Below are 27,257 nucleotides of genomic sequence, written 5' to 3' on the forward strand. Positions count from 1 at the left end.
TCAACTTATCAGAAACTAAATGGGCGGGGTGGGTTGGTGGGGGGGGGGGGGAGGCTAAAGAGTTAAACCCAGTTGCACAATGAACCAATGATAAACGACCTCTTTTAAATATTAAAGTTTCAGGATTGGCTGACTTCCTGTGTGTGTGTGTGTGTGTGTGTGTGTGTAGGAGAGACGGCTGTTACTCACAGGGACATCTTTCAGGTTAATTAAAGTGCTTCCTGTGAAAGCACGCCCGTACCAGAACGGTACTGCGGTGCTCTTTGGCTGTGGTTTTTATCATATTGCGGCATTTTTCCTCCCCTGTGCACCACAAGTGTGAATATCCTCAAATTAAGAATAGAGCCAAACCAGCAGCGTGCTGTAACGTAAAGCTGGAGCGCTAGGCTGCACTCATCACTCACTAAATTCAGTATGGTCTCATCTGAGGCTGTATGGGATAGGATAGGGATGTGTTAATGTGCACGGGGAGGAGGGGTTGAGCGGGGAAGAAGGACGAAGGGCGGGGAGGGGGGCTCCTACCACCGCAGGGTGCGCGGCTGAATCACCGAGCGCGCCTCCGTCGGATCTCCTCTTCCTACCGTCACACCCACTGCTCGGTGTTGTGGGTTCGCCCCGTTGAGAAGGGGAGGACCGACGTCTCTCGCGGCAGCAGCGAGTGCTGCAGTGCGAGCGCAGCGGGGGACTCGGAAGCGAGGAGAGAGGGGGGAGAAAAAACACAAGCCTACATCAGCTGCCTTATTGCCGAAACTTGGTCTATGGAGAGATCTGCAACAGCGCCGTAGCGACGCAGGCCGACATGGAAGAGTATTTGCGGAGGGTCCAGAGCAGACTCGGGGTGAGTTAAGAGCCTTCAGCGGCGTTAACACCAGGTTGCGGGTATAATGAATGAGACCATGACGGGAAAGCTGCTACTGCTGTGCTACAGGCTGCGTTCCTGTTGCTGGAAAAGCGCACGGCAAACGCCTCTCACGTCCCCTCGGTCTTCCCGCCCCCCATGCCCACCCCCCAAAGCACCTGTAGATCGCCAGTATGACAGCACAAAAGGAAAAGAACGGCGTGTTTGGTCCAATACAATAAGCACGTTGTGTTTACAGGAACACCAGTGTGTGAATTTGAATGAGGAGATTTCTAATGAGGGGAAGGCGTGACATCAACAAGTTTAGCCGGAGGCTGTCCTTCCCTGCTATCTGGCTGCTCTGCAGATACTGACTCATAATTTGCATTTGATCCAGAGCTGAATATCTCTTCGCACACTGTCAAAAAAGCCTCATGCAAATACTAAACAGCTTAATTTATACGGATCAAATGAACTTAGAGCATCTGTGAAGCATTATGTTGTGTTCAGGGGCACATCCAGCCTATGTTGTATCAGATATGTGGTCTACATGCCTTGAGTTCATAGAGGACCCTAAAACTGCTTTTGGGCATGTGCTTGAGAGACCCTAGAATCTGTATGTGTGTGTCGCCATCCCCCTTTACACACAAACACACTAAACAAAAAGGGTATTCATTTCTAGTTAATACTGTCTCTGTCGTATTTGGGACATCATATTTTGGCAAGGCTTAGCATCATTTGTTTACAATGTCCAGGAAGGGGATAATCAGAAATATCTGTCTGTGTCAGATGCTCTACTGTACACCATGTACTGAAATATGACTTTAACAGTTTTAGTTTTGCTATGTTGCTTCTTATTTTCTTTGGAGGGGAAGGAAAACACCCACCACACAGTCTGAGAGGACTTGATTGGCATTCACACATGAGCACATACTAAACCGAAACAGAGCAGTTTTTTTAGTCTTAAAGTTAATTTTTTTTTCTCACAACCCTCTCTTAAACATCCTATACATTGAGAAATCAGCCTCACATCATGGCCCATTTAGTAGCTGCCCTCAAGCATATTTTTCATCAGCAGATAAAGGCTGTGTGTGTGTGCGTGCGTGTGTGTGTCTTAAGGAGTAGTGTAACAGGGTAATGTACATAATTGTCTGAGCTTGCTGATGCACGTCAAAGCTGAGATAAATATTTCAGAGAAAAATCTCTATCTTGATATTGCCCGGTTATTACAGTAATTGCATATAGGTGTCTGCGATAGGCCGTAATGAAAAGATATGAACAAAGTGATTTCTAGTTAAGGGAATACCAGGGAAAAAATGTTGTTATGGACTCCGATTGTTGTTGTAACCCAACATGCAGGGTTGCAGCATTTCTTACCCACCGTACAATACTTACAATAATATATATACTTACAATACAATATTTCACTTATCTGTGTAAACGGCTGTCTGTCAGCACAATGCAAACCTGTCTGGGATTAAATCTTTAGGCGAGTTTAAGACCTTTTATCTGGGGAGAAGAAAAGCTCAAAGAGGCAAATCCGCAGATCAGAGCACAGCAAGGTAATTGAGTGATAAGAGGGGACGACTGATGAGTGTCACGTCAGATCCAGATAAGGTGTAACACATGTCACGATTAACGGCCATTCCTCAGTTCTCTCTCGCACACGAATGCACACACACGTACAAATTGTGTGCGAGGGCACTTTATCCCTCTCTCTCTCTCGTAGCTCTCTAATGTAAACTTTGATGATTCACTCTTTTGCTGACCACGCTCTCGTCTCTGTCATTCTCCTCATCCCGCTTTCTCTCCACTCTCTGCATGGCTATGGTCCAGAACAGCAATACCTCTAATTATGTTGGCTCTTAGAACTTACTGAAGCCATCTTTCCTTCTCACTCAGATTTGCTCTGTGTAGCTCCACGGCTCTAACTCCTTCACTCTTACGACATTTGGCATCGAGCTAAAGCGGCATGCTGAGTGTGCTTCGCGCATCTGTCTTTCTCAATCTGTACACTGTCACACATGCACCCACAAAAAAACAGAGTCGTAGGACTGCTTTAATTGGCTTTGTTCGCGCCTTCATTCAGAAACCGGTCATTTTAAAACGTTGTATGTTGGGATGTTCTAACATTTGTCATTTTTCTCTCTTTAATTATTTAGAATTATTTAGAGCATCACATAAATTTTGTCGTTGAGACATCTATCTATCTAATTAAATAAACTGCTAGACCTATGTGATGTCAGAAAAATGAATGCGTGATAACACTTTTAAGCATTGGAATGAGGATATATTTGCAAAAAAGCAGATTTTGCTGTGAGCATAGTAGCCTAATGCTCTCCAGTGTGTCTGCGTGAATGCATGGTCCGTGCATAAATTGACTTTCCATATTCATTGCAACTCAGGCTGCCTTTTGCAGTGTTTATTGAGCATATACATTGTTTGGTGGCAAAGATGATACAATTAATCAGTCATCACTACAGGGGCCTTTCTGTGTGGAGCTTGCGTGTCCTTGTTGTGCTTTGAAGCTTCTCTCCGGGTACTCCAGCTTCCTCCCACAGTGTAAAAGCACACTTGTCAGGTTAACAGGTGATTCTAGTGGTGAATTTGAGTGTGAATGTCTCTCTGTGTTACTCGTGTAATGGAGTGGTGACCTGAACAGAGTGTACTGATGTCTTGCCCAATGACAGCTGGGATAAACTCTGTTATTCTCACTTAGATAAGCTGATGGACGGATGGATGAGAGACCACAGCTTCAGTCAAAAATTAGTAACTTTTAAGGTTATATAGAAACTCCTAATTGGAAAATTAGCATTGAAATCCAATATCTCGTGAACTGGAACTTTTTAATTAGGTTTGTGATATTATTTTCTCTTTTTCTACTGAGCATTTTAATTATTTTCTCTTTTTCTAGTGAGCATTTTAATTTGTTACACCAAAATATTTCTGTTATTTAACTTTTTTCCCCAGCAGAAATTGTGTGAATTCTGCTGCAATATGTTCCTCAGCTATATGACCAAGATGTCAGGTTGAGATGAAGCGTGTGTATGAAAATTTAGGGGTGTACATCATGTAAACATCACTATGACACACTGGTATGTCCTCACACCAGGAAGCAGCTGTTCTCTGTGTGTACTTTTCATATTATTTCTATATTAAGAGGAAATCATCATAGCGGTTCTGCAGTTTGTTCTACAGACGCACGATTCAGGTGGAAGCTGAGACTCCAATAATGATTAATAGATATTTCTAATTTAGCACAATGTAGAACCGGGTGGTCCAATGATTGCAAAACCACAGGTGTAAATATTTTCAATTATTTTAGGTTGAATTAGGTTGTTTAAGTGTCTCACAACTGTTAGAGAGGGGGGAAAAAAAATCAGAGCAGCTGTTCATGTAAATGACTTGTGTATTTTCACAAAACTGTCCTAAACCTAAACGAGGGGAGAGGATTTGAATATGGCAGCTCAGAAAGGCGAGGAGGAGAGAAAGAGAGCACTCCGATTGAAAGGTATCAGGTGGCCAATACACATGTGCGCGCACACCAGTGTTCTCCTATTGCAGTCGAACAGACATTGGCCTTTTCTCCTGCTAATGCATCACTTCCTTTTCTCTGGCTATCTACTATTGATTTATTTTGCTGCCCTCCCTGCTATGAAGGAACGGGCAGGAGAGCCCGTCCCCCCATCCTTCTCTGCCTCGCACACATTCTGTACTCTTTCTGCTTCTTATTTTATTTCCTCTTTGTGATACTTCCTCCATCCGTTTTACCTCTTAAATTGCACTCCCCGCTGCCCCTCTCTGTCTTTCCTGTCACATTTTCTACCTGTTTGGCTTCCATTTTTTCCTTTTCTCCTTTCCTGCACCTCTTCTACACCTCTGACTCACCAACTATATTACAGCTCCTCATTTTGATAAGCCTTTCTTAAACTCCTTGGCCTCCTTCCTCCAGTCTAACCAGACTCCTTCCGTTCTTATGATCAGGCAGCCTCAAATCTTTTTTTTCTGCGCTCCCCCTGAGCGCTTTGCTCTTTCATTACCTCACCCTTCATTTCATTTATCCCTCTGGCCTGAGTGGCGAGGCCATAAGAATAGAAACAAGACACTGGCTCAATTCCTTATGCACTATTACCAGTGCTTTATGTGTCTAACTATGGCATTTAGCTCCCTTAAATTACCGGACTCCATTATGTATTTGATAAGTCAACAGATTTGCTGAGTGTTTGTAAGGCTTGCAAGATGAAAGCAGGATTACCAGATAAAGTAACAAGTTAACGTGCTTTGAGAGTTTGTTTGTGCTGACCATTTTCTAAAGTGAGGTCAATTTTTTACATTACATTACAAGTACATTTAAAAACAAAACAAGGTTTAACTAAAGTGCTGTACAACTAAAATGGATAAAACAGAGCAGAAATATGCAGCAAAAAAACATAAAACAAACAAGAAACAAAGCAAAAGCGTTGAGTGTTGGGTGAGGTCTTAATTTAAACTTTAAAGTTTAACTGTAACTACAGCAAAGGCCCGGTCTCTTCTGTGCTTTATTTTGCTTCTTGGAACATCCAGAAGCATCTGATCATCTATTAGAAGAATGCATAGTTAAAAGTAAGAGGGTGCCAATCCATCACAATGTAAGTGTGTTAACTGATTCCAGAACAGCCGCTGACTATCATATAACACAGAGACTGGAAGTCTACTAAAAGGCATGCAGCAGTTTTTAACTATAAATATCAGCATCAGCCTGCTAATGTAAAAGCATAAACATATAAGAGCAGATGTTTGGAATGGAGGTTAAGTTGGGAGGAGGATACGGTGGCCTCAAGGTTACTGATCTTTGATAGACTGTCGTGCTCCCAGTGACGTTGTTGTAAAGGTACTTGTAGCCCTGCTAGTCCTTTTGGAGTAGGGTGCAGGCGTGTCTTGCACTAGTGGTGATTCAGATTATCTGCACTTAACTGGTGTTTACATAAAATGTTAAAGACTGATATAGAAAGAGCACCCAGTGAGGGCGCTCAATGGTTGAGGATAATTTTGTTAAAAAAAAAAAGTAAAGGTGAATAGGCTGTAATGTCTCCTGCTAAATCGGCTAAATAAGAGAGTAGTTTTTCAAATTTTAACAAAAATACATAAATGTCCAGAGATAAGTTCATGAATCATCTGCTGTATTAAGATATTCTACTAAGAGTCCCAGTCAACAAATGAAGGGGGGGAAAATAATTTTCTGCCTTTTTCACCCTGAGATGAATGTTTAATCTCTGTAATGGAGCTGTCATTAGCGTCCACTTAACCTAAATGAGGAGTGTTTGTTCTCATTGTTTGCGGAAATTAATGGAAGTCATCACTTCTCTGATAAACCGTGTTACTCTGAGTTAGAAGTGAAAAAGTTATTCTTGCTAATTTCGACTGATCCTTTGCTCCCATGATGGATTTTGCCAGTAGTGTAGTGCGTATTTACTAGCATTTTCTTTCAAGCATGAGCTAAGCCTTGCAGCACCGTGACTTCATTATTAATGCATCAGGTTGGGTTTCAAAATGCTGCAGTCATCTAACATAATCATGCTGGCTCGATGCTGGTACATTATATACTGTATATCAGCTAGCAGATCAAAGTGCTTCACAGTTCTTTTGTTTGGTTGGGACATAAAGAGACAGAGTATCCCACAATAATGTCCTTCCAATCATACTGAAATGAAAAGATGCTGATACAATAAATTGGTCGTTTTGTTCTTTTAGGCATCAGAGGGTCCTGTCCATGCTGTTTTAGGTGGACCTGAGCCAGATGTTGACACTGTAGCAGCAACACTGTGCCTAGCTCTACACCTCAGCCAGGTAACTGAGGTAAATATCTACCTGTTTGTGTTCATGTGCTTTGTGTTGCTTGTTTATATATTACCCTGAAAAACTTTGGAGTCGCCCCTCATTATTTCTATCTTGTTTCTAAGGAGCCAGACTTCCTTGTAACTTCGAAAGTGGTCTTGAGCAGTAGTTCTCCAGGACCTCATAGTGACCTATGAATCCTTCAAGCATAAATAAGGCACCTATGTGTATTGTGTATTGTGTCTACGCATAATGGACAACTCAGCAAAGAATTGGTTTTAAATTGAACTTTGTTACTAGCAGCCTGTCGCAAAAACACATACTATGTTCCCATTTATTTAACTGAATCTGTGAAACGTGGTTGGCAGCAACATTGTTTTTTAGCTTGACAATGGTCACAAACACACTGCCAGTGCAGTAAAAAAACAAACAAACAAACAAACAAAAAACCTGGATAGAAAAACACACAGTGGAGTAATATATATATTTTTTAATGTAAGACTTAGTTATACTTGTTTTGCTTCGAAGGTGATTGATCAGTGTCCACAATGTATTTAATTAATTTCCAGCTCCTCCATTTGTGTGCAGCATGCAGTAGGACAATGTTTCTACTGACAGCACATTCAAAAACTAACCACTTAGTATGCCTTCTACATATCCATTTTGGCATATTGTTGTTTGATTTGTGTTAATGTGTCATGTACAGCTCTAGTTTTTGTGCAAATTTTCTCCTTTGCTTAGTTCACAAAACTCGACCATTGCCCCAAACCTTCCAGACTGCCAATTAAAACTGAGAACATTGCTATGGCTGTTTCTCTCTCTCCCCCATGTCAAATCATGTTTTCGTGGAATAATTTTCTTTTATGCTTATGAAAAAAAAACAAAAAACGCTCTCAGCTTGTATAAGCTGAAACACTACCTTGGTAAAAATGTAACTGATGAGTGGCAGCAGGGCATAAAATGTCCATTTTTCACTTCGACATCAAACAAAATATTGCCTCGCTGTAGAATCAAGTGCAGTAATTTCCACTATATGCATTCCGCTAACTCGGTAAAATTATGATACCAGACGCTTCTTGACATGCTGCATTCAGATTCGACGCTTTTATCCAAACATGATGTACTTTCAACTTCTTTCTGGCTTCATGTGCTTTCTGTGTGTCTTTGAGCTTCTGAAGAGAGAATCATCAGGTGGAGTGTGTGTGCCGGTGCTGTGTGGCTGCAGATGTGACACCGTGTTGCCCGAGGAGACGGCGAGGTATCTGAAGAGGGTGAAGCTTTGTGAGAGCTTGCTGCTTTGGAGAGACGATGTAGACCTCATGGGACTACATCGCGCCGAAAGGCTCTCGCTCACACTGCTGAGAAATGGACTGCTAGACAGGTGAATGCAATTCAGATTCAGACCAGCAGAACCAGGTCAGTCTGCAGATCAGTTCAGCTCAAATTTAGGAAACTTACATACATGTGCAGGCAAAACCACAAATATACACAGGTGCAATGGGCTTTGGCAGCGAAGACCATTTGTTGATGTTTAGATTATTTTGGAAGATCATTTAGGTGTGTGTGTGTGTGTTCATCCCACATGACACAAAAAAGAGTGTTGTATTTATGCAAATGAATCATGATCATTGCTCCTTCCCCGGCAGCCATCCATATCCCCTTCACCCCCGTCCTCTCCCTTTTCTAGCTCTGAGTGCCGCGCTCTGGAGTCCAGCATCCAGCGAGTGGTCTATCATGACGTGCAGCAGGACGCGGGGGATGATGGGGCATTGTCCGCGGTGACAACAGTCACCAAAGAGATTCTTCAAGAGGCAGCAGAGCACATCAGAGCAACGCTGGGGGAGATTCTTGGAGGTGAGAGAAGCACAGGCGCCCTCCCCCCAGGGGGAGTAATGGGGCGATGAAGGAGGACACACACAAATCCCCTGACATGACTCGCTTAACACTCACCAGGAGAGATCGAGAACGAGAAAGATGAAGGGTGGTGAATGTGAGTAAGTAAGAGCTCGGAGAGACACACAGAGTCCCGTAATGTGACTTTTTTTTTCTTTTTAATTTAGCTTAGTCTGTTTTCCTCTTTGTCAGGTAGTTGTATTTTCCTCCTAAAGTAACAAAAGTTATCACAACAAATCAACGTGTAATGAGAAAAAGTACATGAGCAGAGAACAAAAATGTGTGTAAGCTACGCGTGTGAACTCTATTAGAGACAAAACTTTCTAGTTTCTGTGTAGGCTAGAGTAAAATATTCTTTGCATGTAATGATATTTTATGCCGTCAATAACAAAATAACTCCATAACTCCCCATAAAACTTTCATTGAGATGCCTTCCGTGCACGTGTTGTTAAGCCAGTAAAACAGCCTGTCAAACAGGTACTCCAGACGTCGATGTTAGGCACCTGTGTGAAGGTTAGGTTGCAGAAAGCATCTGATCCTTATTCAATAATGCTCTCCATCAACTTTCACTGAGATTTACAGAGAGACAGACAGAGGAAAAGTGAAGAGAGGAGTAAAGTGCAGAGACAGAAAAGAAAGATGAATAGAAAAAGAGAATCATGTGCTGTGAGTAGTCCACTGCTCATATTTCTCTGGGAGAGTTCGTTGTACAGCAAATTTTAAGGTTCATTGATTCCTCCAGGAACTCAGCTCTTGCCCTAAATCACATAAGGTCTTTGAGAAGACAGTTATCATGGAGGTGGGGCCTGGGTATACATCTCAAACAGACAATTCACACTTTAAGGCTGTTTTTACATAACTGGTTGACTGATAAATCAGACTCATTCACTGATATCCTAAAATATGATTTAGAGAGATCACACAGTGGTGCAAGCGGCTTCCAAAAAGCCAGACTTACTTTTTTCATAAACATAAAAGAAAATTATTGCTTGCACTGCTTTCTTTTCCCTTACAAAATGTCTTTCAGTGTCCACTTGATGAAAAGGAGAAAATAATAGCACAAGCACCTAATATTATTTATACACTAACAAAATCATGTCCTAAATATTATTCTTACTGTCTCATTTTATTAGAAGTTAATCATTCTCTGTGTGCTCTGTTGTCTTTGTGATGTACAAACAGTATTAAGTGTAAACCTGCCCAAGCAAGTGCACAACCTTGTAACTAATCATACTGAAATGTAGGAAAACAGAAGTGTAAATTGTCAGTAATTATTTTCTTTTAGCGATTTATTTTTTCACTCTTAATCCGTGGAGCAACCTACCATTACGCAGATTGTATTTAAAGTAACCTTTCATAGCTAAAAACAAATCAGTGCAAGTGGATCTTTTTGGTTTAAGTCGAGACTGTGATGTAGTTTTGCCCTAAATGAGAAGGGCAGGCTTGTAGAGTAAAGGAAGAAATTCATTGACAACCCTTTAAAAACGATCACGTTGTGCATAACATTGAACTGTTTATATGAACTTGTGAAAGAGAGCCAGAGTTAGCATGACGATTGCACTCTGCACTTGTTTTGTGTGTCTACAGAGGCCCTGCGACTCCAGACAGAAGCCTTTTGGATGAAACACGGCCGTCATTCAGCACAGCTGGAGGAGCTCGTGAAATCCTTGGAGCAATGGGGGGAAGTCGCTGTTGGTGAGCACAATGAAGTGAAGTTACAAGGTGTGTGTTCGATCACAAAGTGAATCTAAACAGAGAGACTGGCTGGAGTAGAGAGTCTGATATAGCTTTGTTCTTATATGCTCATCAAAGCAACACAGCGGCAGGTGCATCGTATTTCATAGCACTTTATGGGAGGAAGTATAACCAATGCAAGAAACAATGATTCCATTACTTTGAGTTTAACTGTGAGCTAGTTTCAGACCAGTGGGTTATCATATTGGGTTGCATTCAGCATCTTATCTTGGAAGTGTATCAGTGATGTATAAATTGATTGTCACTACAAAGATCAGTCCAGTAAAATGTGCAAACCAGTGTCTGTACCACTCAAATACTAGACTCATAGATAGCATCTAATTTCTTGAAGGAAAAAAGGAGACTTCATTATCTGAAAATACATCAGTTTAAGTGTAAGAGTCAGAGCTGACCTTGTTGTGGGAAAATGTTGCTTTTTGGGGCCATGGGAACAAACTGGTCATCAGGCTGAGTGCCAGTGCCGTGTCGTGTCCAGCTTACTTAATACACCCATTCGCATAAGGGCGTGTGATTAATTTTCCTAAGGGGCCACATGAGAAACTGAGACCCCCAGCAATAAGCCAAACCCGGTTTTGCTTAATATTTATTTTATCTCTTTAAAAGCTTATTGGTGCAGCTCTCCACAACAGTCCAAGTTTCTCACGTCGGCCCCTTGGGAAAATTAATTGCCCACCGCTGCACTGTTTACCCAGTCAGTGCTATTTGGCCATATATTCATATAACAGTTTTCAATGTCATGTACAGTGCTTAACAAATTTATGAGACCATGTATATATATGAGTTCTCTGAGAAATCAGAAAATCAATTAATCATTACATTCAACCATTACAACATTTTATAATGTTCAGGAATGCAATAAATATAATTTTTGAAGTAAATATAATCCTATGAATTAAAAAAAAGAATAATATTCTTCGTCATCACCTTTTTTCTACTCTTTTGGAAAACAGTAAATTTTAAAATTCAACAACAATAATTACAGTTTAGCATTAAAACTATTAATTTAAAAGCTCTTTCAGTTAAAGACTTTGCGCATGTTGGTGATGGGTACTGAAACATAAAAAAATGATTTGGGTAATTATAAATACTGATAACTTACCCCAGCAAACTTACAATGAATTTGTTAAGCACTGTATTTTGTGTTATTTTGCAAAAAGGTAACTTAGTTTTGTTAATAAACTCAGTCTTTAGGTTTGTAACAATTAGACTGTTAAACCTACCTACTAACATACCATAATAGACCCATTTCTGTAACATACTTACATATCTATATTATTGCTAATATATATTGTAATATATCTATATCACTAAAGCACTTCTGGATGGATGCAAACTGCATTTCGTTGCCCTGTACCTGTGCATGTGCAATGACAATAAAGTTGAATTCTATTCTATTCTATTCTACTATGTTAGGTTAGTGTCAGGTAATCATTATTTGCAAAACTGCTTTTTTTCTTGCTACTGATTTTTATTTTAAGATGAATCAGTCTCCCTTCACAACCAAACCACCTCCCTTCACAACTGAACCACGAAGTGTGTTATTAACAAGCCCTGCTTCTCCTACCATCGCATAGCAGAAATACTGTCCATGAGTCATTTGTATTAGAGGACTGATGAAAGTCCACCCTGATCACTCAAGTAAATCTGTAGTCAGGTTGTAATCGTGTGTCAACATCAACTCTAATAGCAGTAAAACCAGTATAAATAATCTTTCCCCAGCAGGAGCAGTAAAGCTAACAGGACAGTGAGGGAGCTGTCAGTGGAGCACAGTCTGTGCACGTTGCAGTATTAACATAAGGTCTAATTAGATAACAGGGCTGTGTTGTTCCTGACAGCATTGTGTTTACATGAATGCAAAAATTCCATTTGTTGCAGCATTGTAACATCGTTTTACTTACCTTTCACATCTGGAGAGGGAATTCATGCTTTATATTTTTTTTTTCTGTTATTTGTTGTGAAACCGTTTTGGATCCTTATATGTGTGTGTTTCATATAACTGTTAGTCTGTTTGTATATGTGCTGACTGGATGTAGACTTGATGCAGCAGCTGACTCTGGAGGTAAAGGAGTTTTCGGATGGAGAGATGACCGTAGTACTCACTTCGATGGCTACAGATAAGGAGGTAAATTCTTATTAAATAAAGTACCAGTCTTATGCCAAAAATCACATCACAGGATCTATGAAAAGTACTTTTTAAAAAGTTTTGAGCCACCACTCATTTCTATATATTTTGCTTCCAAGTAGGCAGACTTTCTTGTAAAACTTCATAGTGGTGTTTAGGAGCAGTTCTCCAGGCTTTCTGAAGGTCTTTTAAAGTTTCTCTTTGCACATTAACTGCTTTTTCACTTTTTTGGGGGGGTTTTTATGATGCTGACATATGAATTTTGAAAGCAGCTTTCCATCAGACCCTGCAGCTGATCCATCTACTGATCACTGAAGCCACATCAGAAATGGTCTCAGGTGGAAGGATGGCTGTCAAAAAGTCATTCTTAAGGGAGGGAAATGTGGAGAAAAAGGCTGTGGTATGCCAACCTACACAAGAACTGGACTAAAAATCAGTACCAACAGGGTGTATGTAGTGATGAATCCAAGAGGAGGTCATGTGAGAGGTAAAACAGTGAGTTTCTTCAGCCATTTGTAAAACACGATTGAACTAACGTCTTTCAAGAAGCCTGGAGGACTTCTCCTGAAAGAACTGTGTTGAAGAATAAAAGTGGCCATGCCAAATACTGACTTCCAAGTTTGCTATAATTGTACAAACTCTCTTTTTGCCCTATATGCTGTATTTCCATGCATGGAAACGTGTGAATGCATGCCTACTTCCTGTTTTCCTATCAAAATATAAAGCAAGTGGTGGCTCAAGACTTATGCACAGTTTTCTGATATACTCCTATGAACCGTACACAACACAAATCAAAATCAATGGTTATGTGTACTTTATTTATTGTACACAGTAATACATAAAGTGTGCTGATAATGGAATATTGGATCAATATCCTTATTATTTTTTACTTACTAACCCCATTAGTCTTCTTTTTAGTGTTTCGTGGGTTGTAATGTTTTCAGAGAAGCTCAGAAAACTTCTGTTGTCTTTTAAGCGACAAAAGAGAAAGAGATAATGTTTCATTTGTTAAAAAGTTACTTTTGATGGATACATCGCACCTTCGCTGTGTCAAATTTGGGAGGTGCTGTAGTGTAGAAGAGGAGCCCCTCTGCTGTTGTGATGTTCTGCATTTGGATGAGATGTAGATGGAAGCTCGAGAGCCTCGCACACAATCATGTATCACCTTCCTCCCCACTGATTCCAAAAATGTGACACACACACACACATATTGAAACATACACACATTTGTGTAATGCTGGTGATGACTTCTCTAGCTCTGTCACTCTTTTTCTTCCTCTTCACATTTGCAAACAACACACACACACGCACACACACGCAAACAGGGTGCTTTAAGCCTTTAAGTTTACCCCTTGCTTTTCTCCCTGCTAATGTGTTCACCCCCCCACCCAAAAGCAACCCCCCCCCACCACCAAAATAAAAAATTATTCATTATTTCTTTTATATCTCCTTCTCACTTCCAAAGCCCATTTTTCTCAGCGGCTGCCTAGCGTGCAGTATTAGGCTATGTGTAAAATAAATGATGTCTGTAGCCGTAGGGGTATGGCTCTGCCTCCCCCAGAAAACTACCTAACGTCCAAGGAACATTAAACACCCAGATCCTCGTTTAGCGAATAAATAACCATTCATTTGAATGGCTTTGTCTGTGTTTGCGCACCGGACTTTCTGTGCATATTTTACCAGCGCTGAGCCTGCATGCTGTGTGTCAGGAGGGAGAGAGAAAGAGAGAGAGGGCCCATTAAAGACTTAATATAGAATAAATGGCCAGGGGCTTGTGTGTCGCCAGCGGACCCCAACTCCACAGCGTCATGGTGGGTTACTAATGACTTGAGATCGGGCTCCAAAATGAACTCCTTATATGCATGTCATTTGCAGTGTGTATATATTTATATATTATTTTTTAATTGTGTTTGAAAAGAGAGTAAAACGGTATGAGAGTCATTTATTGAGGGGGGCTTAGGGAAGTTCTGCCTTAAATGATTCTTTCCAGAAAACTAAATAAATTAGATTCAATTAGTCTTTAATGGTTTATGTGCTATGTGTTTGTCAAAGTGTTCTCCGTGTGTGTGTGTGTGTGTGTTGGATGGTTAAAGAGGGCAGAGTTAGATTTTTGTTAAAAAAAAAAAAAGATGTCTGTGATTGCTTAGTTAGCAGAAGAAAAAGCTTGCAGTATGTGGTGTAACGATACGGACACATCGTATATACTGACTAATGTATTTTTGTATACTGTACAAACATACATTAGTCAGTCTGGGTGCTCCTCTATTACAGGAAGAGAAAAGTACAAACGAAATGAGCTTCCTCCCTTCAGAGTCACTTCAGTTGAAACTGCAAAGGCAAATATTTCTGTCGGTTTCTCAAACACTGTTATTGTGTTTGACTACAGAAGAATAAAATACTGCTGCTGCTCCTGCACAAGAGCAACAATTATCCAAATTTTTCAGTGCTTCACCTTACAGAAGCAACGTTACATTTAAATGCCGCAGCGCGACCTTATTTAAATATTTAGAGTTAGTTTTCTGCATGACAGCAAGTTTCTTTGTGATGTGTTTGTTGTTGTTGTCGTTTCAGTACTATAAAGCACCAATCATGGTGCTGCTCTGAGAATCAGGAGGAGCAATGTAAATTGTAATGTAAACCCCCCTCTGTTATAGCTGTGTACTGTCACTAGTGGTCAGCACCAAAACAAAAATTAAAAAAAAACTAGCTCAGCCCGTTCTGTGGAGAACACGGATGACACAATAGGAAAAAAATTATACTAAAGTTAAATTTAGTTCACTTATATTCATATAGGTCCATATCACAGCAACAGTTACCTCAAGGCACTTTATATTGTAAGATAACGACCCGACAATAATACAGGGAAAACCGAGAAAACGCCAACAATCAGATGATGAGCAAGAGCTTTGGTGACAGTGGGAAGGAAAAACTCTCTTTTAACAGAAAGACATCTCTGGTAGTACTGGTGAGAAAACCACCACGAACCACTGGAACCAAGTGTGAATCAAGTGCTAAAAACAGTTAAAACTTTCCACTGCCATTGTTTGTTTGTTTTTTTCTTTATGATGTGACTTTTGTGCTTCTTCCTGCTCTGTAGGCTTTTTAGAGGGCTACATGCTTTGGAGCCTCTACGTTAGTTAAATTCCCACAGTCTCTCTCATTATGCAGCCAAAGACCTGCACAAATGAACACCAATAAATCCCACATAACACAATAGTTCTGAGTGGGGTGTACAGTCAGTAGCAAAGGTCTTAGCAAAACCCTTACTAACTTCTAATAGGAACCATTAACCCTAATAAAAAGAGCATATTGTGTCCATTACTCCCTCTGGTGTTGTTTGAAGACTATTAAAAAAAATCTGATCTGATCCAGATGCACCACATCAGTCACTTCTGTCACTCACTTCTTTCGCAAAATAGCGAGATGTTCCAGCTGTTCAGTAGCTTGCTTTATTAGACAGCTAGTTAGCTGATGAGCATTTACATTTGAGTCAGTTCACAACATAAAGTGACTCTGAGCTCAGACTACCAAGATCGTTGTGAAGGAGTCTTTGGAAAATCTTCTCCCCTGTATGAGGTCCATAGCCCCCAAATTTTTGAGAACCCCTGCTGTACAGATTCCTTATGAGATGCTGTGTTTGCATCCATTACAGCTTCCATGCTCTGTGGTAGATGCATTGTATCAACTAGTAGAAAAAGCACCACAGCCGTGCAGCACCATAGGGGTCAAGGGTGTTGCTCAAGGGCACGTCGCTGTTGTGCATCATCACCTTGATCATTTGAAAAGTTTTGTGTAACACTTACATTGACCTCAAATTGATGAACACAAACCCCCCCCCACTAAAGACACATTATTCGCATATTCATGCCAGCACGTGTGTGTTTGAGCTTTTCACAGCTCAGAAATTAGCGCTGGCAGATGAAGCTTCGGTCAGATGAAGAGTTGTCATGCTGTGGAGTTGATGAACTGTGGGAAGGACAGGAGCCCACAGCCACACACAGACGTACACTCGCTCAGAGAATATGCGAATAATGTGATTTTTTTTTTCATATGTTAATATGGATATCTAAGAAGTACAATGTGTTTTAGAGTTCCTCGTCTTTTTTCTCTTTTTCTTTCTTTTTTTTTTTTAAAGCTGTTTCCGCTTCTCGGAGGATCAGGAAAAGTTTGCATGTTAGTTCAGTAATTTAATGTTACACCAAAATACAATAACTATTTTGATGGTATTTGTTTTCTCTGTGCAGCAAACAAAATCATTCATCTTATGCTCTGTGTGCGTGTGTGTGTGTGTGTGTGTGTTTGTTATTGTGTTGATGTCTATATCTCTATTTGTTTTCTGTCATTTTTCCAACCTGCAGTGGCAGAAGGTTCAGTAAGTTAGTCTTTACAGTGTATATCTGTAACCATGGGTAAGAGTTTCACTAATTCCAGGTTACCTTAACTTATGAACAAGGTTTGAGGTACGAGTCATCAAACCCTGTATTTTGGAGAATGTACTTTTTTGGTTTTGATGGGAAAATAAAGTGAAACAAAATTGTTTTTGATGCGTCTCCTGTGGTTGGGGTTAGTAAAAGATGCTAGACTGGTTGATAAAATCTCTGGTTAGGGTTAGGCCACCAGGCTGTTGTTATGTTCAGGGAAGAGGTGGTTACACCTTATAGGGTTAACTGGGGACAGCAACTCACTTCTACCTGAAGTGGGCAATGTGGGGTTAATCAGAACAGAACCATGGCTTCTCATCACAGCAGCTCCATAGTCAGCACAGTTTGCCCTGAAAAGGCTGTATATAAAAGATGGACATAACTACCGGGCTATCGCCCACTATTTTTTTTAACTCCTGTTTTGAAGCCTCGATTTTTAAGTATTGTAGCTGATGCCATCTTGGGTGTGACCATATTTGGAAGAAAGGGTGTCATGATGACTCATCAGAAAACACCAGTAACATCCATAGGCCCGTTGGATGCTTCACACTTACACAGATATCTGCTTATTAGTGCAGCATATGAATAAGATATTTGAATTTGGCTTTAGTATTAACACAGAAAGCCATTTTATTGTTGTCATTGTTATTATTTGTCAGATACTTGCAATTAAAAATGCATGAACAACAAAAACGTGGCGAGATGTCAGCTCAGCGCCTCACATCCGCAGAAGCTGACACAGTAGTGCCAATGAGTTAGCATTATTTTGGATGTTGTTTACTTTTCCTGTTTTCATTTATGCGATGTTTTGTGTTGTTGAGGTAGATTTGTTTGTTCTGTTCTATCTGATTGTGTTTGCGTACGTGTCCATCTCCATCTGAGCTGCGCTTTAGGTTTCATTTTGGCAACGTTGATTGTCTCTAATGTGTTGTTTGTTCGCAGTCCTCCGGCCCTTCTGTTTGTTTATGCAGGGCCAGTTTTGCCCTACGCCACTTGCACAAATAATTATGCTCGCTAATGAAGGGGCCCGCAGCCACGGCACTCAGTAAATGCCTTTCTGATGAGACGCACTAGGAGACAGCAGGTGCAGGGTGGGCCTCCCAGGGACTAAGATTGAAGACCAGGAAGCCAGGGTGCCCCGCCCCTCCACCCCCTCTATTTTTCTATTACTCTCTGGGATTCTGTGTCTTTCTTTCTTGCGCTGTAGTGATTTTCTGGGTGAGCAGACTCATAAAGCACATAGTGCTGTAGCCATGTGAAACATCCCTATATTAAGAAGGAATGCATAAAGATTGCATTCTATTTACAGTATCCTGGGATTTCTTGATGGTTTTTTTGTTTTTTTTCCCAACTAGTTTAAGTGTTAGATTGCATCTTCTTACATAGTAAAAATACTCTTGTGGTATAAACACATCAACAAGATTCCAAGATACATATTTTGATGTAAATTTGTTTGGCTACAGTGCACATTATACTGTTTGTGTCATGTACAAAAATATGGCATTTATTGAAACCATTTTGATGCTGCACAAGAGTCTCCGCTCCATCTTCAGCATCTTACGCTGATGTTTCTTCCTCATCTCTGCTGAAGAAGAATCTTCTGAGTCTTTCTCTTCCCCATTTTCATTCTCCCCCTGTGGCTTCCTCAGGCTTTGAGGGCAAACAAATAAACAAAACAAAACATTTATAGACTCAGTGCTCGCATCTTGGCCCCCAAATCCCCGCACTTAGAACTGAGTGAATGAAGCATGCGGAGAAGGCCCATATGAGATAGACTGAAAGACATTTGGGTTTCTTCCTCTGCAAACTTTCATACCACCCTCCCCTTTCCCCTCTGTCTTTCCAAAAACTTCATAAGCAGTAATACTCTTGTGTACGCATGTGTGAGCCGGAGTGTGAATAAGAGTGAATGGCTGTTAGTATGCGAGTACATGCGTGTGTGTGTACGTGTGTGTGTGTGAGTTCAGCAATGCGTGTGTGTGTGTGGCAAGTGGTATATACTGCACATGTGTGCGTGCATTTGCATGTGTGTGTTTGAGCAGGGAGGTGTCAGCTCGCTCCTTGCCACCCCATTTACTGTAGCTGTACCGCTGTGATCACAGACAGATGTATAAATCAAACCTCGCTTGATGGATTCATCAGGGTGGCGAAACGATCGCCTGAGAAGAACTCGCAACTCTCTTAGCATTCTGTGTTCTGACGGAAAGGGTATGCAAAGAGCCTAAATGGATGAACGCTTGATTAATTCTTTGCCGGAGATGTTGGCGACAGCAGGAAATGTGTTTTTGCTTTGACTGTGTTTGCACGGGAATTTACGCACGCGGGGCGTGAGTTATGAGGCCTGAGTTTTGTACCTAAGGCTATTGTGCATAATGACGGCAGGTTGGGAGAACTGCAAGCAGCCGCTAAAGACTTGCTACCTGTGGAGCAAAGACAGCCAATGAGAGACAGAGCGTGTGTGTGTATGTGTGTGAGAGAAAAGTGTGTGGATAAAGGCCTAGTCTGAGAAACAGATGTCTATAAACAGTTTGAGAAGAAGATGTAAAGAGTTAAGATGCAAAAAAAAGTAAGAGGACAGTTGAAGGAGAGAAAAACACATTTGAGTTTATTGAAAAAGTATTTTTATTGTTTTTAAAAAGCATAGAAATTGTACTCAAAAATGTTGTGTCAACCGTGGGTTCAACCCTATTTTGGCTATTCATAGTAATGGTTGCAGGTCAACTGTGTGACAAGTAATCATCAAAGTTTTGATGTTACAGCTGGTCTAAACCAAAAAAGGAGCTCAAACAGCTTACACTGACGCCACACAATCGCAAACATAATTTTTCCTTCAGTTGTCGGTGTAGGTGTTGTTTGCCTTCTTTCTTTCTTCTGCGCTCTTAAGAGCTCGATGCGATGCTGGCAAATAGACAAATCATAATCAAAAAGATCTGCCGGCATTACAGGATATAATCAGCATTTAGTGAAAACACAAAAAAGCATCATGCTGCAAATAGAGTTTGCAGTAACTCCACTGCGAAATGCTTCAGAGTTAACAGCACAGAAGCCTGAATGAAATAATAATGAATGAAGGAGAATAACAGCATTCAACTCACTTAAGCTCATTTTGCACTTTGGCAACAATTAGTCCTTTCCCAGCCATCTTCATCACTTTATTGTGCCTCCTAATAGTCTGTGCTTCCTGCACCTTTATGGTATTTCTTTGTATTTTCTCCTTTTGCAGAATTGGAGTTTTGCTTGGAGTTTTCTTAGTTTGCCTTCGCTTTATATTTTCTTAAGTTGTAGTCCATTGAGCTTTTAGTGCCACTGAGTGCAATTGTCTAATGCTGGAACTTAAGAATAAGGAGCATACAAAATGACCCAATGAACTGCAGTGAAGCATGTAGTAAAAAGCCACAACACTGGCCGTAAATATCAGTTAAATATCTCCGTGCTTGCTGACTTTCCAAGCTCATCATTTTAAGATCACCTCCCATTTCAGAATGTAAAGCAAGTTTTCTCACTGATGCTAGGTGACAGCAAGGACTGCGAATTTAAACTATCTATACAAGAACAAGGACTTTCAGCTTTTGGTAAACACGTTACTAAAAAGTCAAATTAAAAGCAAGTCAAGTGAAGGATTTAAAGTAACTAGGTTTCTCGAGGTAAGTCGGCCACCGGTAAGTGCAACAAATGAAATACAGGTTTCTGTGTCCATATCCTAAGATTCATGGAGATAGTTAGCAAGTGGTTTTTATATCTAACATGTTGATAATTTATAAGAAAAGGCAATCTGTGTATCTGGAGGTGGCAGAGGGAGAAAGAGGAGGGGCAGACAATATGAGTAGTAATTTACTCAGTTAAGAGCCAAATGGCAGACAGACTGTCGCCCTGCGTGTTATCGCAGAGATTCGCACTCTGCTCGTTTTCTCACTATATTTCCATGTGTGTGTGTGTCTGTGTGTGTGTGTAGTTTTGAGTGCATATGCACACAGTTGGCTCTTAGCTTCACTAGCATCATCTGATCATTTCTGTGTATATTGTACCATAAATGATGAAGCCTTTATTGCTCTCCTAGATCTCACATGTGCGTACACCAGTTCATGTCGGCTCCTAAACCTGCATCACAGCACACGAGCGCAGGTGAACTCATGTGTGCGTCTGCATGCATTCGTGCCACGTGCGCGTTTACTTGTGTGTTTGTACTTATGTGAGTGAATATGTGTGTTTTAACGAATCTTGGGAGGCTTCATTACACTCATCAGGATATCAGTGTTGAGAAATGGCAGTGTCAGTGAAGTGACAGTTGTGTGTGTGTGTGAGGATTGATGAGCCCGAGTCTGACAGCAGCCATATTGTGGAGCGAGAGAAGGATGGAGGGATGGAGGGAGGAACAGTGGGAGGAGTATTGTGGCCCCCTCATCCTCACAGGTTAATATTGACACAGCCTGGGCAGATACAGCGCCAGAAGCTCTCATCAATCACTTTCAGTGGTCCGATACAAATACACACACTCGCATGCACAGGCTTAAGCAGTGAGACGGACCACACACACACACACGCCGACTGCACAGCAAAGAAATGCATATGCTGAAACATCATTGGACTGACACGATCTGGCAACACAAGAAGAAATAGGTTTTCATGTCTGCAGCAGACACACACACAAAAGTCAAACTTCCTTTATTAGTTTTACTCTAAATATCTCTTTTGTTTAAAAAGGTCTACTTAAATAAGCACGGCAACAATTTTGAGAACTTTACAAAACAAACAGTTGTACAGCAAATCTAGATTAATCAAGCAAATATGTTTTCAAAAGTATCACTTTGCACACTTTATAGCATAGCAAATTACGGTTCCCATAACATTGTTGTTAATCATTCCAGAGAGAAAGAAAAAAACAAGTTCCCTTGACAAACAAAACAATTAATTAATGCAACTTTCCATCCATCAATCACTGTGTGTGTCACTGAATTACCATAATCTGTGCATGGTGGCTGTTTTAAGAGCAAACAGTTAATTTCCAAACAATAAATCACAAAGTGTCTCTCTACCCCTCTGTGTGCTTTGACAGCTTCGTCTCTCATTGCTACAGATAAAGGGCTTTTTTTTCTGAAACCACTCAAGTTTTACTAAATTACATTAAATCATATGTGCAATAAAAGGCAGAGTCTTACAAAGTTTCCTATGTGGCTGTATATAAAAATAGAAAAGGTTCATCATTAATTTGAAGAATTTTTTTTACTTAGTAGTAAAAATTTAATGTTTGTCCTTTTTTGTCACTTTCAGGACTGGCATGATTATCTGGATGTGCTTAAATCGTTCAGTCACCACCATAGGTTTGATGGTATTGTGGTTCTCTTATCCATCAGTGATTCAGTTCACCATCCCCGCCAGCAGGTGGCTGTCTACTCAAACAACACAGATATCCTGAAACAGGTAAAATATTCATCAGAAGCAACAAACAATCATATGTCAGGAATGAAACATAAAGTGCTTCTTAAATACTCACAGCTCTGTAATGGTGTCTTTAGTAAATTGAATAAATATTAATTTCTTTTTAAATATTTCTCTGACTCTGAAAATAATGTGTCAAAAGAAATACCTTATGAAGGAGACCAGAAACAAGTTTTTTTATTAACTAAAATGTGTGCCGCAGCATTAGTGTATAATCACCTGGCATCTCATCCTTTTAATTTTGCTGGTCCAAAAATGCCCGTTTTGTTTTTACTTTTCTTATTACGCTAGGATATGTTTTATGTCATATACATTGAACTAAGCTAAAGTCAAAATGTGGAGATTGCAGTTGTTTCACTGCCACAGCTCCTATACCCTCTACAAAATGCCTTGTGTAGAAGATTTAATGACTCAGCTTTAGTTGTAAGGAAATGATTTCTCTTTTAGCACATAAACACAGCGTGGGTAAGTATAAGTGCGCTTAAAACTGCATATGGTCAGAAGGACCAATAATGCTTTAATAATGCTTTTTTTCTAAATGTGGCCCTAATATTCCTTCATACAACAGCAACTCAGTTTTGTGGGTAAGGAAAGAAAAATTAAAAAATATGTTTTGTTTGTTTGTTTGTTTGTTTTTGTTGCACTGTATTTGTAACATCAGTGGGTTTTTTTATACTTCATATGTTGTGACACCTTTATTACAAGTCTCAAATATGTATTCCAGCTTCAAACAGATTTTTTTGGGTGAAAAGCATAGTAGTCAAACTGCTTGTTCTAGAAACTAGACAGATATGTAAGATATGGCCTCACTCTAGTAATCAAACCATTCAAAAAGATGAACTAAATAAAATAAGGATTAGGTGATATATTTAAACAAGCTTCTCATTGCAGATCTGCTCCGAGCTTGAAGAATCCTCCAGCTGGTCTCTTTCTGGTGAACTGGAGGCTCTGGAGAGTCTTCAGGTTTATCATATCCCACTGAACACCTCTGCATCCTCTGGTACTCCACCACTGCTCGCGGAGGAGATCCAGGGCATCCTTAAGGACTTTGTCGACCGGCGTAGTTCTGTTTTAGCCTGCCACCCCAGCAGTAGGACTTCTTCCACAGACGGAGTAGCAGGCAGTGTGGAGTTCTCCCAGGGATCGTCTGGCATCAATGACATGGATGGTTCTGATATAGAGAGAGCAGAAGGAGGCAATGGCGACACAGTGGCAATAGCAAGGTAGAATCTCTGAATGTCTACAGTTTTTAGAGAAAAAATTATGTTCACTCATACTTTTGTTTTATCTCCCGCAAACAGGGTAATGGGAGATGGTGACGAGGACGCAGGAGGTGCAGGAGTCAATGTCGGTGGGGAGCTAGTGAGCCCTGATAGCGGAATGACCACCATTCGTAGCAGCCGCTCCTCCAAAGAGAGTTCGATTTTCCTTAGTGATGACAGTCCGGTGGGTGAGGTGATAGCTGGTGGTGGTCCAGCAGCAGGGCCAGGAGGACTCTTTCTGAGAAACCCCTCTCCTTTGGGGTTGCTATCTCTTTCCCCTCCTGTCCCCCCAGAGAGGAAGAAACACCGCTCGAGCAGACACAGGAGCGATAACTTTGACCTGTTTCATTTTGACCCGCTGCATAGCAGTGACCAGTCTATGCCAGCAGGAGGAGAAGTGGCAAATTCTGGAGAAAGAGGAGATGAAGATGAAAGAAGAGCAGGGAGCTCTAGTCTGTCAGAGCTCGATGAGCTAAGCTTTCTTGATTTCTCTGCTCCCAACTCAGTGGGAGGTCTGGAAAGTGGAAATTGTTCAATTGATCGCCGCGGTTCAAGCCATGGGAATGAGATGATTGACACCGTGGTCCCTCCAACCCCGGTCAACAGCCTGGTTGGTAGCCGCCCACCCAGCAGTTGTGGCGTCAGGTTCTTTCCAGAAGATGTTGTTGAAAGGATCAATTGCCTACAGCATAAAGACAGTGTGTCATCTTCTTTGTCGGAGACCTGGGATGAACTGGGCTTTGACACACAAGGAGCATTGTCCTCAAGTGATAACAACATGTGGAATAGACCCAAAGATTCTGAGAGCCCACCTAATATTTTAGAAGAAGTTGGAGGCAAAGACTTAGTCGGTAACATGACAGAAAAGGAAAGCAGACAAGAGATCTTAAAGTCAGAGAATTCCCACCACAAAGGGAAAAGTCTTGACCCTCAGCTTAGTTTGATCACAGAGCAGACTGAATCCTATGAAAACTGGAAGGATGAGTGGAAACCTATTACTTTGGATGATCTCCAGCTGACGCCACCAGAGGAAGACTTAACTAGAAAAGGCAAACCTGCTATTATTGGAGTACAAGAAAGAGCAGCTTTGGCCACAAAGAAAACAATCCTGAACACTTTAACACCAGACACATCTAAAGAAGAGGACGAGGGGGTCCACAGAAAAAAAAGGGAGCAACAGATGGAGCTTTTAGACTTCTGGACGTACTCTGCACAGAAAGGATTTCTTAAATCTGATAGCGGGACCACCACGTCTTACCCTGAATCGTTGGATATGTGGAATATGACAATCCGGGATGACAGTTTATCACCTCTCACAACCCCTGAGAACTTATCTCAAAACTCTGGTTCTTTCTGTGGATTGAACACCAATATCAAGGGTGGAACATCTGTAGAAAGTCCACTGGGATACTCAGATGGTGGAATGGAGATGTGGAACACCACCATACAGGAAGACAGCTCTTCCGCAATGACGACTCCAGAAGCACCTGAAAATGGAAAGGACCTTAGTCACATAGATTCAGTGGATGCCACTGACACTGTCGGGACACATGCCAACAAAAAGGAAGAAGAAGACAATTTAGAAGAGAAGAGTGATCCGTGTGAAGCATTTAAGCAGACGCCTGAAGTTGTGAAAATAGTCATCGAGGCTGCAGAGGGCACAATGCAGGGTGAAGAAACAGAAGGCATCGATGTACAAGGTGCTCAGAGTCGCAAGAACTCTGCAGATGATGACGATGACACATCCACCTATGAGGGCACTGACGTGTGGCAGTTACCCATCTGTGGCATGGTGACCTCCACCTCTGAATATGACAACGTAGGAGCAGGTACATGGAGCCTGGCATCCTCCCCTGACACCTCTGGCTGCCCTGTAGTAGACATGATACAGCTTGAGGAGCAGTCTAGCCCTTTTATAGCTGTGAGCAAACCCATTCTGACAGATCAGAGAGTAGATATCACAAATAAAGAACAGCCAGACGACCAAGTGTTTCTCTTTGAGGCAGCCAGTGAGATGGGTGGCCGAAGCAGAGAAGGATCAGTGGAGACTGAGATAGAGCAACCCAGAGATCATTCCCCATTTCTTCTGGTCAACTGCTCCACTGGCACTCGGCAAATTTCACAGTATCCAGAGGAAGCTGCTGAACCACAAATCCAGGCTGACCAAACATTATTCCCAGCCTATGTGACGACCAATGAAGGTGAGCATGCCACTGAAAGTCAGGTGGGAGCTACAGATGGGAGCAGAAGACATGTAGATGGAAAAACAACAGAAACTGTATCTCTGAGCTCCAGTCCAGGTGGAGAGAAGGACCTACTGGAAAACCCAGACAGTGGTTGCACAGATAGTCCAGATGAACTTGGCCTAGAAATGGAATACATCATCGTATCTGGCACGGTAAAAGAAGCTACAAGAGAGTGCCATGACAGACCTAAACGGAGTGAAAGGCAATCAAAGGCAACAAAAAAGTCCCTGGAGACATTTAGCATACTGTCATATGCAGCCTCGGTACTGCAACTTCAGGCCCAAGCTGCAAAACAAAATTATGACAAAGAAACACTGCCAAGTAAGCTACACCAAGTCAGAGGAACTGACAGTGCTCCCAATGCAGACCAAAATCAACCTGTTGAATCAACTCCTTACGAAGCAACTCGTGATAGTGCAACTGACTGTCACGTGGTTCCAGAAATTATCAGTCCCAGCCAATCGAAAAATGACTCAGAAGCTTTTCATCAGTCTGATTCAAGACCAACAAGCTCCAGTCAGTCAGAAGGAAATTATGACAGTGAGTCAAGCATTGTGCCCCGCAGTGTGTCTCCATCATTAAGATATCCATCAGATCACTTCTTGAAAATCAGAGAGGAGGTTTATGTCCACTCACAGATCTCAATGGAAGATTCAGACGAAGGCGGGGAGACGCCACCTGCTCCTTATACATGTCCTGCTTCCTTGGGTAACTTCCAAGTCTGGGGGACTCAGTTAAGGAGAGAGGACACATCCCAAACCACGTCGGAGCCACAATCCCCTGTGCTTACCAACAGTTCGGCCTCTCATGCCAGCTCTCTGATTGGCACCCCAGTAAATGAAACAAGTGTTTGCATTGACAAAACACTAGGATTACCATTTTCTGGAGATTTAATGGAAGAGGAAAATGACGATGAGGAACAGGATGAGGAAATCAACACACTTGAGAACGCTATCCTTCCAAAATGGACTTCAGAAGTGCAAAGAGAGAGGGAAGAAAGACAAGAGTTTGCATCTTCAGACCTGCTGAGCTTTAGTGATGACCTAATTGGAGGGTCTTCATTTCAGCAAGCAGGATTACAAACACATGAGCCAAAGAGAGATGGGTTTCCACTGAGCAGAGTGGATTACCGTGATGAACGACCTATAAGGACCGAAGATTGGGATAAATGGTCTATTGGACAACAGCCTGGAGACACTGGAGCTTCACAAGATAATTATTTACCCAATTTAAGGTAAGAAACACAATCCAAATGCATATGCTTTCCAAATACTCCGGAGTTAGAGGTGACTTCATTTGTGCTGAGTAGGGAAGATATAGAAGTAATTCTGCAGCACTCTGTCTTCTTTACTTGATAGACTTTTCTATTCTCAGGCTGCTAACGGCAAATAAATGAAAATGCCTGCGCACACGGACCTGTATTTCTCTCTCATTCACACACACGCAACTACACACACAGACACACACAGG

General features: G+C 41.3%; 1 protein-coding gene across 10 annotated transcripts in view; it reads left to right on the plus strand.

The window, feature by feature from the left end:
* Positions 1-483: 483 nt before the first annotated feature.
* Positions 484-27,257, plus strand: part of LOC146506730 (uncharacterized) — a 45,459-nt gene continuing 18,685 nt past the window's right edge. For 3 of the 10 annotated variants that reach the window (XM_085179891.1, XM_085179892.1, XM_085179897.1), the window contains exons 1-9: positions 488-838; positions 6,569-6,673; positions 7,831-8,033; positions 8,340-8,506; positions 10,133-10,267; positions 12,334-12,422; positions 22,112-22,261; positions 23,171-23,502; positions 23,581-27,021. In XM_085179891.1, coding sequence (XP_085036017.1) covers positions 800-838; positions 6,569-6,673; positions 7,831-8,033; positions 8,340-8,506; positions 10,133-10,267; positions 12,334-12,422; positions 22,112-22,261; positions 23,171-23,502; positions 23,581-27,021 — 4,661 coding nt within the window. In that variant the 5' untranslated portion in view covers positions 488-799. Of the gene's footprint in view, positions 839-6,568; positions 6,674-7,830; positions 8,034-8,339; positions 8,507-10,132; positions 10,268-12,303; positions 12,423-22,111; positions 22,262-23,170; positions 23,503-23,580; positions 27,022-27,257 lie in introns of those variants that run through there. The other 7 variants (XR_014877169.1, XM_085179893.1, XM_085179894.1 and 4 more) reach the window with 7 other exon arrangements.

This window comes from Neolamprologus multifasciatus, chromosome 12 (assembly GCF_963576455.1).
Source record: "Neolamprologus multifasciatus chromosome 12, fNeoMul1.2, whole genome shotgun sequence".
Classification (NCBI taxonomy): Eukaryota; Metazoa; Chordata; class Actinopteri; order Cichliformes; family Cichlidae; genus Neolamprologus; species Neolamprologus multifasciatus.